The sequence below is a fragment of the Emydura macquarii genome, unplaced genomic scaffold (genome assembly GCF_026122565.2).
Source record: "Emydura macquarii macquarii isolate MOO-44397 ecotype Brisbane River unplaced genomic scaffold, CSIRO-AGI_Emac_v2 contig_2676, whole genome shotgun sequence".
Classification (NCBI taxonomy): Eukaryota; Metazoa; Chordata; order Testudines; family Chelidae; genus Emydura; species Emydura macquarii.
The window spans coordinates 19,502,368-19,515,999 of NW_027132813.1; the positions used below are offsets into that span (position 1 = coordinate 19,502,368).

Consider the following 13,632-nt stretch of genomic DNA (forward strand, 5'->3'; position numbering starts at 1 on the left):
TACGCAAACTATGCAGAATAGCTTGCGTAACTCCCGTCGACTGCTGTGCTTCCCTTCTGCGTGGCATCTTCGGTTCCCGTCGATGCAGCGCTACGCCACTTGAGGGGGTGGTTTACCAGCGTTGACTTCTGAATTGACTGAGCAGGTCTGACCACTCAAGCGATCCAGATAAGTCGATCTGATGGTGGCGACTTTGCTGCCGTCAGCGTAGACGTACCCTTTGTGTGTATTACTTTTTTTAAAATTAGGCGTTCTATGGCTAAAACAATACTTTATGCCTACATAGCACTGTTCAGTGAAGGGTGTCGGACTGCATATTTAAATATAAATTAATCCTCATGAGGTCCAGGGAGTTAGATAAGTAATATTGCTCTCATTGGACAAAAGGGGACACTAAGACTATGGCTCCACTTGAGCGCTTACGGCGGTGTAGCTGCACTGCTGTAGTGCTGCTAGAGCAGATGGTCTAAGCCAAGAGGAGAAAGCTATCCTGTCAACTTCATTAATCCTCCTGCAAGGAGCAGCGGTAGTTATGGTGGCAGGAGAAGCTCTCCCACTGACATATGTGTCCCCACTGGTGCTTAGGTCAGTGTGACTGTCACTCAGGGTGTGGCTTATTCACACCCCTGAATGACATAAGTGATATTGACCTAAGCTGTAGTGCATCCATAGCCTTAGGCAGAGAGCAATAGTGATGTGGCTATGGCCCTGTAAATAGTGTGAGAAGCAGCAATAGGACTTGGAAGCTCCTGCCTCAGTTCTGCACCCCATTAGCATCCAGAGGACCCAGTCAAGATCAGGCCTCATTGTAACAAACACAGTACAGATCCAGAGTAAAAGACAGTCTTCCTCTAAAGATATTACAATCTAAATAGACAAGACAGTAAAAAGGGTAGGAGAAAGAAAGCATTTCCCCCATTTTACACTTGGAGAATTGAGGCACAAAGAGATGAAGTGACTGGTGCAGGGTCATCCTCGGAACTGAGCCAGCTGTCTCAAGACCTAGTTCAGTTCTTTATCCACAGGATCATCCTGCCTCTGCTAAGACCTGTGATCAGATCACTAGACCCCGACTCTCTCTTAACGCTGGATTAGTTATGTAACAATAGTACCATCATGTAGCATGACCCCAATGGGTACTGCAATTAGTGTGTAATAGTTCTTCACCTTTCTTAGCCATTGCACAGAATACTTCCTTACAAACTTGAAAATCACATTCCTTTCCCTCACAAAATCTGTCCTATTCCATTAGGCAGGCACTGGATTCCTTCACTGTTGATTCCAATATAACAGAAGTCAATCTGGCTCGGGGAAGAGGTGGTTTATTTCATTGTTTGTGCACTGGCATCATCACTGATCTTCACCAACTAGAGAGTTTGCCAAGACTGAAAACAAAACATAAATGAAAACAGTTGTATTATTGGAGATGCACCTAAACAATCTATGCACTAATAAGCAGCCAGCCTGGTACAGCCACCCCAATCAGGAAAATTTCCTTCCTCTTGCCTCATTCAGCTTATGCTGTAAAATCACCTCTTCAATAACTTGTTCCGCTGTAGAACCAAAGCAAAGAAAGAAAGAAAAACCAAACCAAAGGAAAAAAGCAGCATGTACCGGAGAAGAAGCCAATGTTTAAACCAGAGCAGGAGGGTAAATTGGCTGTCCTTTCTGAGGAGGACTCACTATTTTCTATAGCTTTTATACACTGTCTAAATGTGCTTTAGAAATGACAGGTGACGATGGAACTGGGTATATGACACAGCCGAAAGACTGAAGGTTTAAAATTAAGTCTAGTACCACGGCAATAGCTTGCAGTGCAACAAGGCAATTTGTTGTTTCTGGTTGAATGAAAGCACCATGCAAAAGCTAATGACCGCTGGCTATGGGAGGAGATTGGCTCATTCCCAGCTGCAGTGTAGACATACCCGAAGTGTGTAGAGGAGTAGGAGAAGCTGGAACATGAGTGAATGGGTATGGATGTGCGGTGTGATGGAACAGGTGAAGGTGGGCAGTGGAGAGCTGGATGCGCATGAATGAATGGGTACAATGCATGCATGAGGTAGGAGGAAGGACAGGTGGGAAAGGATGTAGAGATATACTTGCATGGCAAACTGAGTTGGAGAGAGGTCTGTGGCTAAGAAAAGATCAAAGTGTAACAAGGGTGAGTGCAAAGGGAATAAAAATATTACAAAAGGATATTGGCTTCTCTGTAGATGAGACTAGTTTAATTAATAACTTGCTAATGATTTTTTACTGGGGCAGTTATGTTGTCAATATTTTCTTACTGCTTTAGGTGTTATTTATTTGTTCCAGGCTTCCTCAGGCACTTCAACACCGTTCTGCTCCCCAAATGGCCTTGAGTGACACTAAGTCCATCTGTTGGTTTACCCTACTTTTTGAATCTGAGACTCCATCTGTCAGTTCCTGCAGTTCACAGAGATTGCAGCACATATGGCATGGAAGCCTGTTCGATGTCTGAAGCTGCCTGTGACATCTAGGCACAGGGGGAGGTGTTAAAAATTTGAGTTTCATTTATGGAAACAGTCCATGGGCCTCTGAGTTTCCCTTATTTTCTGTGGCCCAGGGAGATTGCTACAGGCAGAGGCTGGAAGAAGGCTGGGTAATGTATTAGGAGCAACATGCCTCATAAACATTAGCCCAGTGGGAAAATTCCCAGTTGCTTACGTCAATAAACAATAATTTGTGAACTTCCTGTGGCCCTTGTGCTCCTCTAGCTGCAGCCAAGAGCCATGAGTAGCCACAGTCATTACTAACTTCTGAGTGAATTATGGACAACCATGTAAATACAGTAGGTACTCGTTTTTAAAAAACAAACAAACCCCAAAACCCTGGATAATTCACCTGATAGGTAATGGGATCTGCATCTCTCAGCTCCAGGTTGCTAGAACCAAACAAACCTAGGCAGGGATCTTATGCGGGGGGAAGTGAAATAAATGGTGGTATCTCCCAAGCACCACCCACTTGTGGCACCAACGTGGGACCTTGCTCACAGTGAATTGTGCAGATCTGTGAATCCTCCCTTTGCTTTCTTACGTGCAGAGTGAAGTAAGTGATGACTTTTAAATTAGCAACCTTGGGTGGTTTGCTTAACACCTCACTGAGATGAATAGGACAGCACACATCTCTTGGAGCGAATGTTCCAGGCTTGCTACAGTCTCATTTGGACATCTCTGCATGGGTTACACTTGATTTGCCCTCTTCAGGTTTATGTCCCAACTGTAACAGTTAGAGACTTACTTTTCTTTGGAAGAAAGCTGAGATTCTGGGGGGGAAGACTATAGCTTCACAGAGAAGCTAGTATGGTGTATGGGCACATATTGGCTCTTTTTGAGCCCTTTAGTCTGCTAATATCCCAAAGTCTCTAACACTTGACAGCTGTGGTTTGTGTGAAATGAGTCTGTTGATGTCAGTATTGGTACTAGTGGACAGGAACCCCATCACTGTAATTGACAACATCTTGGCAGCCTCAGCAGAAACACCAGGGATTAAAGGGCCATGGAGATTGAATTGCCCTCTCCCCTCTAGAAATGACCTGTCTGTGTCTGAGTTGAGGCACACTGGCAGGGACGCCGGTATGGCCGCTGTCTGTGTGATATCTTTGCCGTGATCAGCAGTGGACTGCAATCTTCAGAGCTGTCATTAGCACTTAATCCATTTAGGTAATTGCAAGAGCAAAGCTATATTGAAGTGTCACTTACTCTGGTCCACAGTCTGTGGGCCTGAACCTGATCACATGCACACTGGTGTAATTCCATTGACTTTACTGGAGTTATTCTGACTTTATACTGGGGTAAGTGAGAGCATCATCAGAATGAACAGACTTGGAGATGGCCTGAGGAATCTTTGCACAGAGGAATCTTCCAGTAGCACAGAGCTAGTTTAGCTAGTCCTGTGCCCTCCTCCTCATTGTTCCTGGCGGTGGAGGAGTGACTGGACCAAGGCTGTGCTTTGCTGATCCCTGGTTGTCAGAACAGCCCCATGGGGCTCTTGCAGATAGACATAACTTAGAGACAAACTGTCCCCCAGACAGCCCCAGGACGGAGTGTGTGGTATCAAGGTGGCACACTGCCACCTTGGCCCTTACTCAGGTCCTCTGCTCTGGGAACACAGCTCCGAGAACAGTTCTATTGGTCTCGGGGGTTGGGTCCTTTGCACTTGGGATGTTTTCATCTGCAGATATCAAAGCACTTTATAAATGTGGGTAAAAATAATTTTAACCATTTTGCATATAGGAAACCCCAGGTACAGACAGGATAAGTGACTTGTCCAAGTCACACACCAAATCAGAGGTAGGGTTGAGACTACAGCCATCCTGACCGCTGCTCTGTCATTTTTCCTTGGGGTGTTTGCAAAAAAGTAATGATCGCAAGTGGCTTCTTTTAAAGTCTAAACATCAAAAAATCACGTTTAATGTTCTGTCTGCTACTGACCAACTTTCTGATATTTTTTTTCCAGGGACACCTGTCTGGTTCTTTGTGAAAATTGCTCCAATTCGAAATGAACAGGATAAAGTGGTTTTATTTCTTTGCACTTTCAGTGACATAACCGCTTTCAAACAGCCCATTGAGGATGATTCATGTAAAGGTTTGTCTGTCTTGTTGTACAATTGAGCATTGTGCTTCTTCTCCTGGTGCACCTTGATCCTGAAAGAACTGAAGACCTCTAATATTCAAACTAAGAATCAGACTGTTAAACAAGTTGCAGCCATGCCATGTCAAGCACGGCCACTTGAGGAATGGCTGCAAGCTTTAAAATGATCTAAGCAGGATTGGCTCTGGTCAGTGCTGGGATGAGTGACCACTCAGGAAAAATCCAAGAACTGCTGGAAGTCGGGGCTGGGGGATCCAGTTGGTGGCTCTTTTCCTTTGATTCAGTATTGACCAATGTCTCAGCATGGTATTATGTGGACACAGAGCTTTTAGATGAGCTGTAAAACTGAGGTTCTGACCCCTTTACAGTTATTATAGATATTGAAGGGTGCTGAATCCCCCACAACTCCTTTGACCTCGGTGGGAATGGGGGCTGCGTAGCTTCTCTCAGAACGGGACGTTAAAGATCCTATGGCACTTTTTGCAAGACAGAGGTTTCATCTCTGTCGCTGGAATCTAGCCCAGACTTGGGTAATTTCATTCCAACTGCCTAAATGTTACTTTTTTTTACAATTGGTATGGTACTCTTTGGACTCCCTAAAGGCCTGATCCAGTTTCCAATGAACTCCACAAAAAGACTCCCAGTGACCTCAGTGGGAACTGGTTCAAGCCCAAACTGAATAGTTTGTAAAGAGAGATGAATCCTCTGAGGCGAGAGGTACAGAATGCAAGTTCTCTTGTTGATTGCATTTTTTTATAATTTTCAGTAATATCTATAGTTTAAAACTTCCCAGGAAGTTGAATTTATTTACATTTTATTTTAAAGATATAACGTTTCTCAAAGTGGAAATGCCTGTCATCATCGCTAATGAAGAAGAAGCTTTAAAAATAGACTCTCTGCCAAGCTGCATGGAATTGCTTTCTTTTGATTGCTATGTGTTTGGGATTTTTTGTTGCTGTAATCAAATTAGAAAGTGTGTTTTGTAGTCAAAAAGGTCTGTCCCATAGAAAATATCTTTCTGCCAGGTACCTAGTTGGTTCCATTTCACTGTGACAAGAACTGACTGCAGAGATAAATCAGTATTAAGTAGTAAAGCTAGCTCTATCTTATTCACTTGGAGTGAAGGCCCTCGCTGCATTTAACCAGACAATGAAGTGAGTTTCTTTCAGGAGTGATGTGCACTTCTGCTGAAACCAATGTTCTGCTGAAAAGCTTAATGTGCTAGTGAGTTATGAACTCTAGAGCAAAGATTTGTTTTCTCTATGAATATAAGGACACATCTGATTTGATCAATGGAGTAAGTAGGAGAAAGAAAACTCTAATCAAACATTTGAAGAAGTCACACCTGTTGGATCTCTGGATTGTACTATAGCTATGGTGGTGGTGATAATGCTTAGCAGTTTCACGTCCAAAGCAATGTAGAGAGGTTAAACAAACATCCCACACAACATCCCAGTTAGGGTGGATGTCATGTCCATTTTAAAAATGAGGAAACTGAGGCAGACAGTTTTTGAAATGTGGGTGCCTAAAGCTAGCCATGAAAGTAAAGGTGGCCTGATTTTCAGAGCTTATTGAACCTTCATATCATGTGTGGAAAAAGATGCATGTCTGGTAAGTGGGAATGAGAATATTTTTGGAGGATGTGAGAAGTAGAAGAACTGGTTATGATTTCTGAGGAACCTTCCAGGATTAAACATTAGAGGTCTGAGTTTTGAAGCGATCACATTCTTTGGGCCACGTACAAATTTGTATTGACATTTACTGTAGAGCTGGTCACAACATATTTTAAATGAAAAATGGCTTTTTGACCAAAAAGAGAACTTTTGCAGAAAATTTTCATTTGAATAGAAATTGTCCTAATTTTCTACAGAAAACAGGAAACCCAAAACTGAACATTTTTATTGAAAATTACTTTTGGGTCTCATGGGTCTCAGCTTTTTTTTTTTTTTTTTTTTGGTTGGAAAAAATAAAAACCTTTATGGGAAATTTAATTCTTTTTCAAAATTTCCTATGAAAAGCCTTAGTTTAGTGTGATTATGCAGGCAAATCAGTTATTTCATGTGCAAATTTCCAGTTAAACACCTAACACTTTATTTACACATTCAAACACCTCATTTGCATGGGCAGTTATGTTTAGTTTCATATGCTGTGGATGTGGCCTGAGATGCCTGATCTTTTGAAATCAGGCCTGTAGGTCTGCATATTGAACCAATGTTATCTCATGTAAAAGAGCCGCTGTCCACTTATTTCTGCTCATTTAAAGAGCAGCTTATGGTTTGATCCCTGTGCACACTTAGCTATGGAATATTTTAGTAGCCCATTGTCAAATGTATAATTTCAATCCTTTTTTTGAGCTATCAGAGTCCTTATGACTTACTGAAGGATATGTGTGTCTAGCTCTAACAACTGGAGATTGACATGTACACAAAAGTGAACAGGCACCTTTTGTCTGAAGATAAGCAGAGGAAGGCAGAGACGAAAATGGTACCAAGACCACCTATTCATTTAAAAAAAAAAAATCACAGACATTAGACGGGATGAAATTTGGAACATTGAAGTCTTGTACTAGGTACGCTTTTAATTGTAGGCTCTTTTGTTTTTTGGTTCAAAGAACTCATTCACTTTGAATAGCTGCATAATTTATAACTGCCATGGAAATTAAGTAAATTTGCTTTTAAACACAGCTGCTTTAAAAATAGCATACACTAAATATAGCTACTTGAAAAATAGTATGTGTCAGTGGTGTTGAAGATATTAAATAAATAAATAAACTTTTTTTCTTCATCCCCACATACAATCCCCTTAAAAATTTTAAGAAAAATGTAGCCTTTGTGTACTTCCATTCAAGTTAATTGAATTACATTATGACTGAATTTGGCACATAATATTTTATGTGGCCCTCACAGCAGACCCTTAGAATATCTAATATATTTTTATATGAAACTAATCTATTCTTTTGCCCTTTTGGATTGTGATTACATGAGGTTTGGGATATGCCAAGCACCAGATATTCAAAATGATCGCTACATTTGAATGCACCATTTTATGGGCATGGTTATTTGTGCACGCAAACAGGATTTGTATGTACAATTTGGGTAGTCAGATATTCAGCAGGTTGGCAGGAACAAGTATTTAGGGGTTATTTCTTTAAGCTTTTCTTTAAGCAAAATTAGGGGTTGTGCTGAGGTCCAATTGAAAATGTGGCCCGGAGAGAGCTCCGTATCTGTTGCTTAGAACTAGTGTTTTTGTTTTAATTATTTTTATAACCCAAAATGATATTGGTTCAACAGCAGTGAACTCTGTGGGAGAAAGATTGCTAGCCTTTTATCTCCTAGCCTACTACATTTCCAGCAGTAATTATTGTCATTGCCACTGCAGAAGAAGTTGTATTTCACTTTGTGTTTGTAATCCTTTGGCTCCGAAGCAGAGACTGAAAAATCCAATGTATTTTGTTTGCTTGGTTTATTTTAATTCAGAAAAACTTCAACCCAATGGTGTTTTCTGGTCTGCGAGGTTTGTTTGGGGAAGAAGGGGAAATTTTTTTAAATAAGTATTTACATGTACATAATTCCTATTTAAAGGGGTTTTTTTTTAATAGTAGAAATATTAGGCTTTAGTTTCGAGTTCTGAATGAAACCTTTAACTTAAAAAAACCAGCCAAGCAGGGAAGTGACGAGACCATAAAGACTCTTGTTACGCTTTTTAGGTCTACTAGGAAAAAGGAGAATGCTACAGAACGCTCTAGAAGGGAATGGAAGTGAGCAGAGTCACTGATGATTGGAGAGAGGTGACTGGTGGCTGAAGTCAGCTGTAATTGGATATTGAAGACAAGGGTGAGGATGGAAGTGAGAACTGTTCAGGAGCTTGATTTGCTAGAGTGTGGACAATTCTGAATGCAGATGAGGCATCTGATAACTTGGAGCAATATAAATCTGGCTAACCCATCTTACTTTTTCAGTCTTCACAATGTTAAATTCAAGAGGCAGTGGCTTTTCATTCTAACTCTGGTAACTGAAAGTTGTTGATCAATATTTCTGCTTGACTAGTGTTTAGTAATCACTGTACTATTCAGTGCATGAAAGGATGTGATTCATCCTGAGTAAGTTGGAGGAAGTGATAAGAAACAATTAAATGAGCTGAAGTAATGAAAATTGATAATTCTTCTAAAATAAAATGTAAACATTGTCATGTTTTCCAAGTGAGTTACAAAGGGTTCAAGATCCTTTCAAAGTGCAGAAAATTGGTTGCTTCAGAATTGTTAAAGATGAAATATGCCATTTTATGAAATGAATGGAAGAGGAAAACACTGAGTTTGATGGTCCTGCAAATAGATATTTTCCTTGGTGTTGTCCCCATTGAAACCTAGCTGCAGTAACAATTTAAATCCCTGTTCCAGGCATTCTAGCAGCTCTTTCATATTAGCTTCTTTTAGGAGCGATCTCGCTTCTCTTCAACATCCCAAAAAGCAGCAAAACGTATTGGCAGGGATGATGTAAAGACAAATGAAAGGAAATACTTGATGTCAATAAGAAAGCTTGTAACCTTCTTTTATGCCAAGGTCTCCACCTTCAATATAGCACAAAGCAAGTAATCTAAAGAAGTGACTGAAGTGCTCCATCCTATATCTGCTTCTCCAAGCAAATGAAACTCCCTGTTCACTACTAGATGCTGTAAATGAAGAAACAGGAGGAAAACAAAAGGAAAAGCTTAAAGAAATAACATTGGCACTAATTCAGGATGGTTGGTTGAATCCGAGAACTGACCTGACGGTGGCTACAAGTGTCCGTTCAGGGAAAAATGTGTTCCTACTCAGTGTTACTGATTCTGTAACTGAAAACAAAGCCCCACAGAATTGTGTGTCCTGGCTGCTGAAAAGAACATGCAAGATTGTAGGATCAAGTATCTTTGCTATTTGCTCAGAGAACAAAAATTAAAGTGAAAAAGATGAGAAGACTTCTCGGGTGCACTCATCCTACATATCTGAGATGTGGCTGTGGAACACACTCTATAAACTTTTTTGAGAAAGAAGTATGTGAAGTTTAAAAAGTGTTCTGCAGCCACCATTCGCATCATTGTTGGCTGACTGAAAAAAGAAGACAAAAAAAAATTATTTGTATTACAGTAGGGCCCATACACCCTTGCTGAGCCCTGGGGCCCTGCTGTGCTGAATACTGTGCACAGTGTAAGAGGCAATCCCTGCCACAAAGAGCTTATAGTCTAGATTCAGAAGAGTCACAAATGGTGGGAGGGGAAATAGAAACACAGAGAGGTGAAGTGACTTGCCCGAGATCATGCAGTAGGTCAATGGCAAAGCTGGGAATAAAACATCTCTTGACTCCCAATCTAGTGCTGTGTCTACTAGACTACACTGCCTCCATCAGGATAGATGCCCCACCTTCTTAAGGACAGTTGGGAATTCTCAAGAAGACCGTGCTTCTATTTTTGCACCTAAATACTAAAGTGTATTGAAATTTGCACTGAGCACAAGGAGGACTCTTAAAAACATAGCATGCATTTTATACAACAGGGACTCACTAAGCTTATGTAGCTACCTCCTGGGGTACCTCTGGTTCCCAAAAGTGACATACACCTTTATTTCTCTCTCCTCAGGACTTTGCTTGTAGCAATCTGCATGGAACTTGTAGGGAAGAGCACAGGCTGCATGAAAGAAAAGTTTGGAAGTGACTCTGGGAAGCCAGTCTGTGTGAATATGGCTGGAATGCTAGCTGTACTTGCAGCATCTCTGTAAATAGTTTTCATAACAAAGATCTCGTTTAGTTTTAGAAACATGGAGTCATCTCCTATTATTATCCAGCATGTGGTACATGAAACGTCAGTGACCCATCTTAGGACCAGTGGGCCCTGGGTTCTTTGCACTCAGCCTTCATCTAATAGCCCAGTGCTTAAATTAACAGAGAATGGCTATGGGACATTACAATGTATAATTACAGGAAATCAAGGACCAACAGGCATTTTACACACAGAAAGTATAGCAATGTGTTGACAGAATGGAAAGGGATCAGGACAGGGAACCCAGGATATCAAATAATTGAGTAACCAACCAATCCCATAGCAACGAACATTCAATGTCCACAAACCAAGTAAGAATATCAAAATGTCTTGAAAGTCTCCCCCAAGCTGTAGCTTGTTGGAGCTGGAGCTCAGTGGAAAGGGCTGGCACGCTTTATTGGGAAACTGATCATTCTCCCTGCCAAGTGGAGTGGGCCCTGGCTCCTGGTGCAGAGGCAGCTTACCACGCACAGCTGGCAGTCAGTCCTCACAAGCAAAGGGGAGTCTTGAGGCTCAGTCTCCTTTTGTGGAGCCTGGGGGTCAGTCCCAAGCCCTCTGACCAGGGGAGACAAAATGGAGTCACCCCTTCTGCTGCATGGTAAAACTTCTGGGCTGCATTCCCTGTGGCAGCTGTAACCCGACTCTCTTGTTTCCAGTTTTCTTCTACAGAACCGCCCCTGGCAGGCTCAGTTCACGTGTGCAGGCTCAGAGATGCTTTTGGGGGCTTGTAGTTGGTCATCAGACATGGCAGTTGGGCTATGGCCAGATAAAAACTCTCAGACAGGAAGTCTGTCCAGATTCAGCTCATATGCTGGGGCAGCTCCAGCCATGCACAGGCTTTCTGGAACTTGCAGTTGATTGCCAGGCTTGTCCATGGAACTCCTGGTTGTATCACCGTGGTTGCATCAAGGGTGTTTTGTGCCCCTCAAACAGAGGTGAGGTCAGCAGTCTATTTAGACAGCCTCTGAGAGTAGCATAGAAACTATGTCTATGCTACAGCTGGGAGACAGCCTCCCAGTCTGGTCAGAGAGACTTATGCTAGTGGGGCTCACACTAATACTCTAAAAATAGCTGCGTGGATGTTGCGGCACTAGTAGTGGCTCAGACTAGCCACCCAAGTTGAGACCCAAGGGGTAGGGTGGGCTTGAGTTCAGGTGGCTAGCCTGAGCCTCCACTGATGCCACAAAGGTCTTGCAATTAATTTTAGCATGCTAGCACAAGTCCCACTAATGTGAGTCTGTTTACCTGGGCTGGGAAGTTTGCTCCCATCTGCAACAGAGATTGTACCCTTTGGGAACTGCTTCTCTCATGTCTCCAAATGGCTAGCAGGCTTCACTTACAAAAGCAACTGAAGCAGATTTAGGAGGGACTTGACAAGTCACAGGTGGAAGATGCTACTGTTGTGGTCTCAGTATAAACCTAGCTTGAGTCAATTAACAACAAAAGAACTAGAACGTCACAAGAACAAAATAAAAAACCAGTTCAGCAAAGCTGTGGGATCTTTCATTTTCTTAGCCAACATGACTGATCCCTAATGCAAAGGTCATAGTGGAGCCCAGAACAGGAAGCAGAAGTTGAAACATAGCTGAGGGTTTGAAATCCTGAGTTCTTTCCTTTTCTTCTAGCATTTACGATTAAAGGTCTAGCTTTCTGCCCAAATCTATGTTTGCAAAGGAGGGTTGTATCACAGTGGTTGTACCAAAACAATGAAAAATTGTGACAGTGAAGTAACAGAAAGCAGGACAGTTGAATTCAGAATTTTTTCTTGTTAAGACCTCCGCTCTTACTGAGCCAGCTCAGTATCAGTGGAGTGAGTTTTAGTATGTTCAGATTGGTTTGATCAAAACTTTATCATAGGACAGGTGTGTAACGTATCAATAGAAGAAAAAACCAGTAGAGTGGGAGGCATGACTAATTATTAGACTGGCAATTCAGTTATTGTTTTAGTCCAGAAATGCAAGCTGGCTTCTTGGACAATATTATATATGCCTTTTGACTGTCTGAAGAATAAATATGCTTATAAGGTGAATTGCATAATGTGTATGAGTTTCATGTAATACAATTTTAACCTTTTTCTTTTTTCCAGAGGAAAAAAAGTGGATGTTTTCAGGTATAGGAAAATCCCAGTCACCATGGAAGGAAGGAAACTGTTTAATCTAGGTGGTCTAGTCCATTCCCCCTCATTGTGGCAGGACTGATGCCATTATACCTTTTTTGAAACATAAGTCAAGTCTTACGTTCAGGAGCTCCAGTGCTGTGATTCCAGTTTTCCTTTGCATCTTGTTCCACTATCTAATGGCTCTTAGAGTTTTAATGTTTTTTTCTGATATTTACTTTCTCTGTTGTAACTTAAGTCCATCACTTCTTGATCTGTCTTCATTGACTAATGAGAGTAATCAGTCCTGGTCCTAAATCTCTGTGTACCTGCAGGCAGTTACGACTGCCTTCAGGCTTCTGTAGTAATGTGATGTAATAAGATCAAGAGGGATTCCTTCATTTTAGTGTACTATGAGACAAATGAGCATTCTACTATAGTTGCTACTGATGCCAGTGTTGTCTCTGTTTTTCTTCTTCCCTGTGATGCAACATATAGAGCCATTGGGTTTGTACTCTGGAGTTTCCACAATTTTCTTAGACCATTACTGTAGAAGACTCCCAGTGCTCCTTAAATAAGGGACAGAAGTGAACAAAAAGGAGAGTGAGAATTTCTCAGCTTCATAATAGCTAATGTTACTTGAAAAGCGTAATATTTTTTTGTGGCCATTTTGGTAGGCTTTGCATCTGCATGGCATTGCTTAAATTTCTGTAAAATTTAATGACCTTTACTAACCATTTGTTCTATCATAAAAATTTCACAATGCTCAGTTCTGCTTAAGACATACTATCATATTTATTATGCACTCTTCAGGAACAAGGCCTGATTCTTCTTCCAATTGTAAATCAGAGGTAACGCCATTGAAATCAGTAGCTACACTAGTGTAAATCTGGAATAAACAAGAAGAAAATTGGGTCCAAAGTCTCATTATAGGCAATGCTACCAGCTCTGCCTATACAGTTAAGTTTGTCTGACACTTCTCTTTATATGATCCTATTTTAAGTTGCTTATAACTTTGCCAAACATTAACTGTTTTGGCTGAAATTTTTCTCACCAGGTGTCTGCCTCAAGCTGAATTTTTTTTTTTTTTTTTTTTTTTTTTTTTAAAGTTTTCATCAAAAATGGTTGAGCCATAT

The 13,632-nt window shown here is 41.3% G+C and overlaps 1 protein-coding gene across 1 annotated transcript in view; it reads left to right on the top strand.

Annotated features, from left to right (window-relative positions):
• KCNH1 (potassium voltage-gated channel subfamily H member 1) overlaps nt 1–13,632 on the top strand; it is a 284,487-nt gene that overhangs the window by 22,444 nt on the left and 248,411 nt on the right. Inside the window, exon 4 of the mRNA XM_067565018.1 lies at nt 4,477–4,605. Coding sequence (XP_067421119.1) covers nt 4,477–4,605 — 129 coding nt within the window. The remainder of the gene's footprint in view (nt 1–4,476; nt 4,606–13,632) is intronic.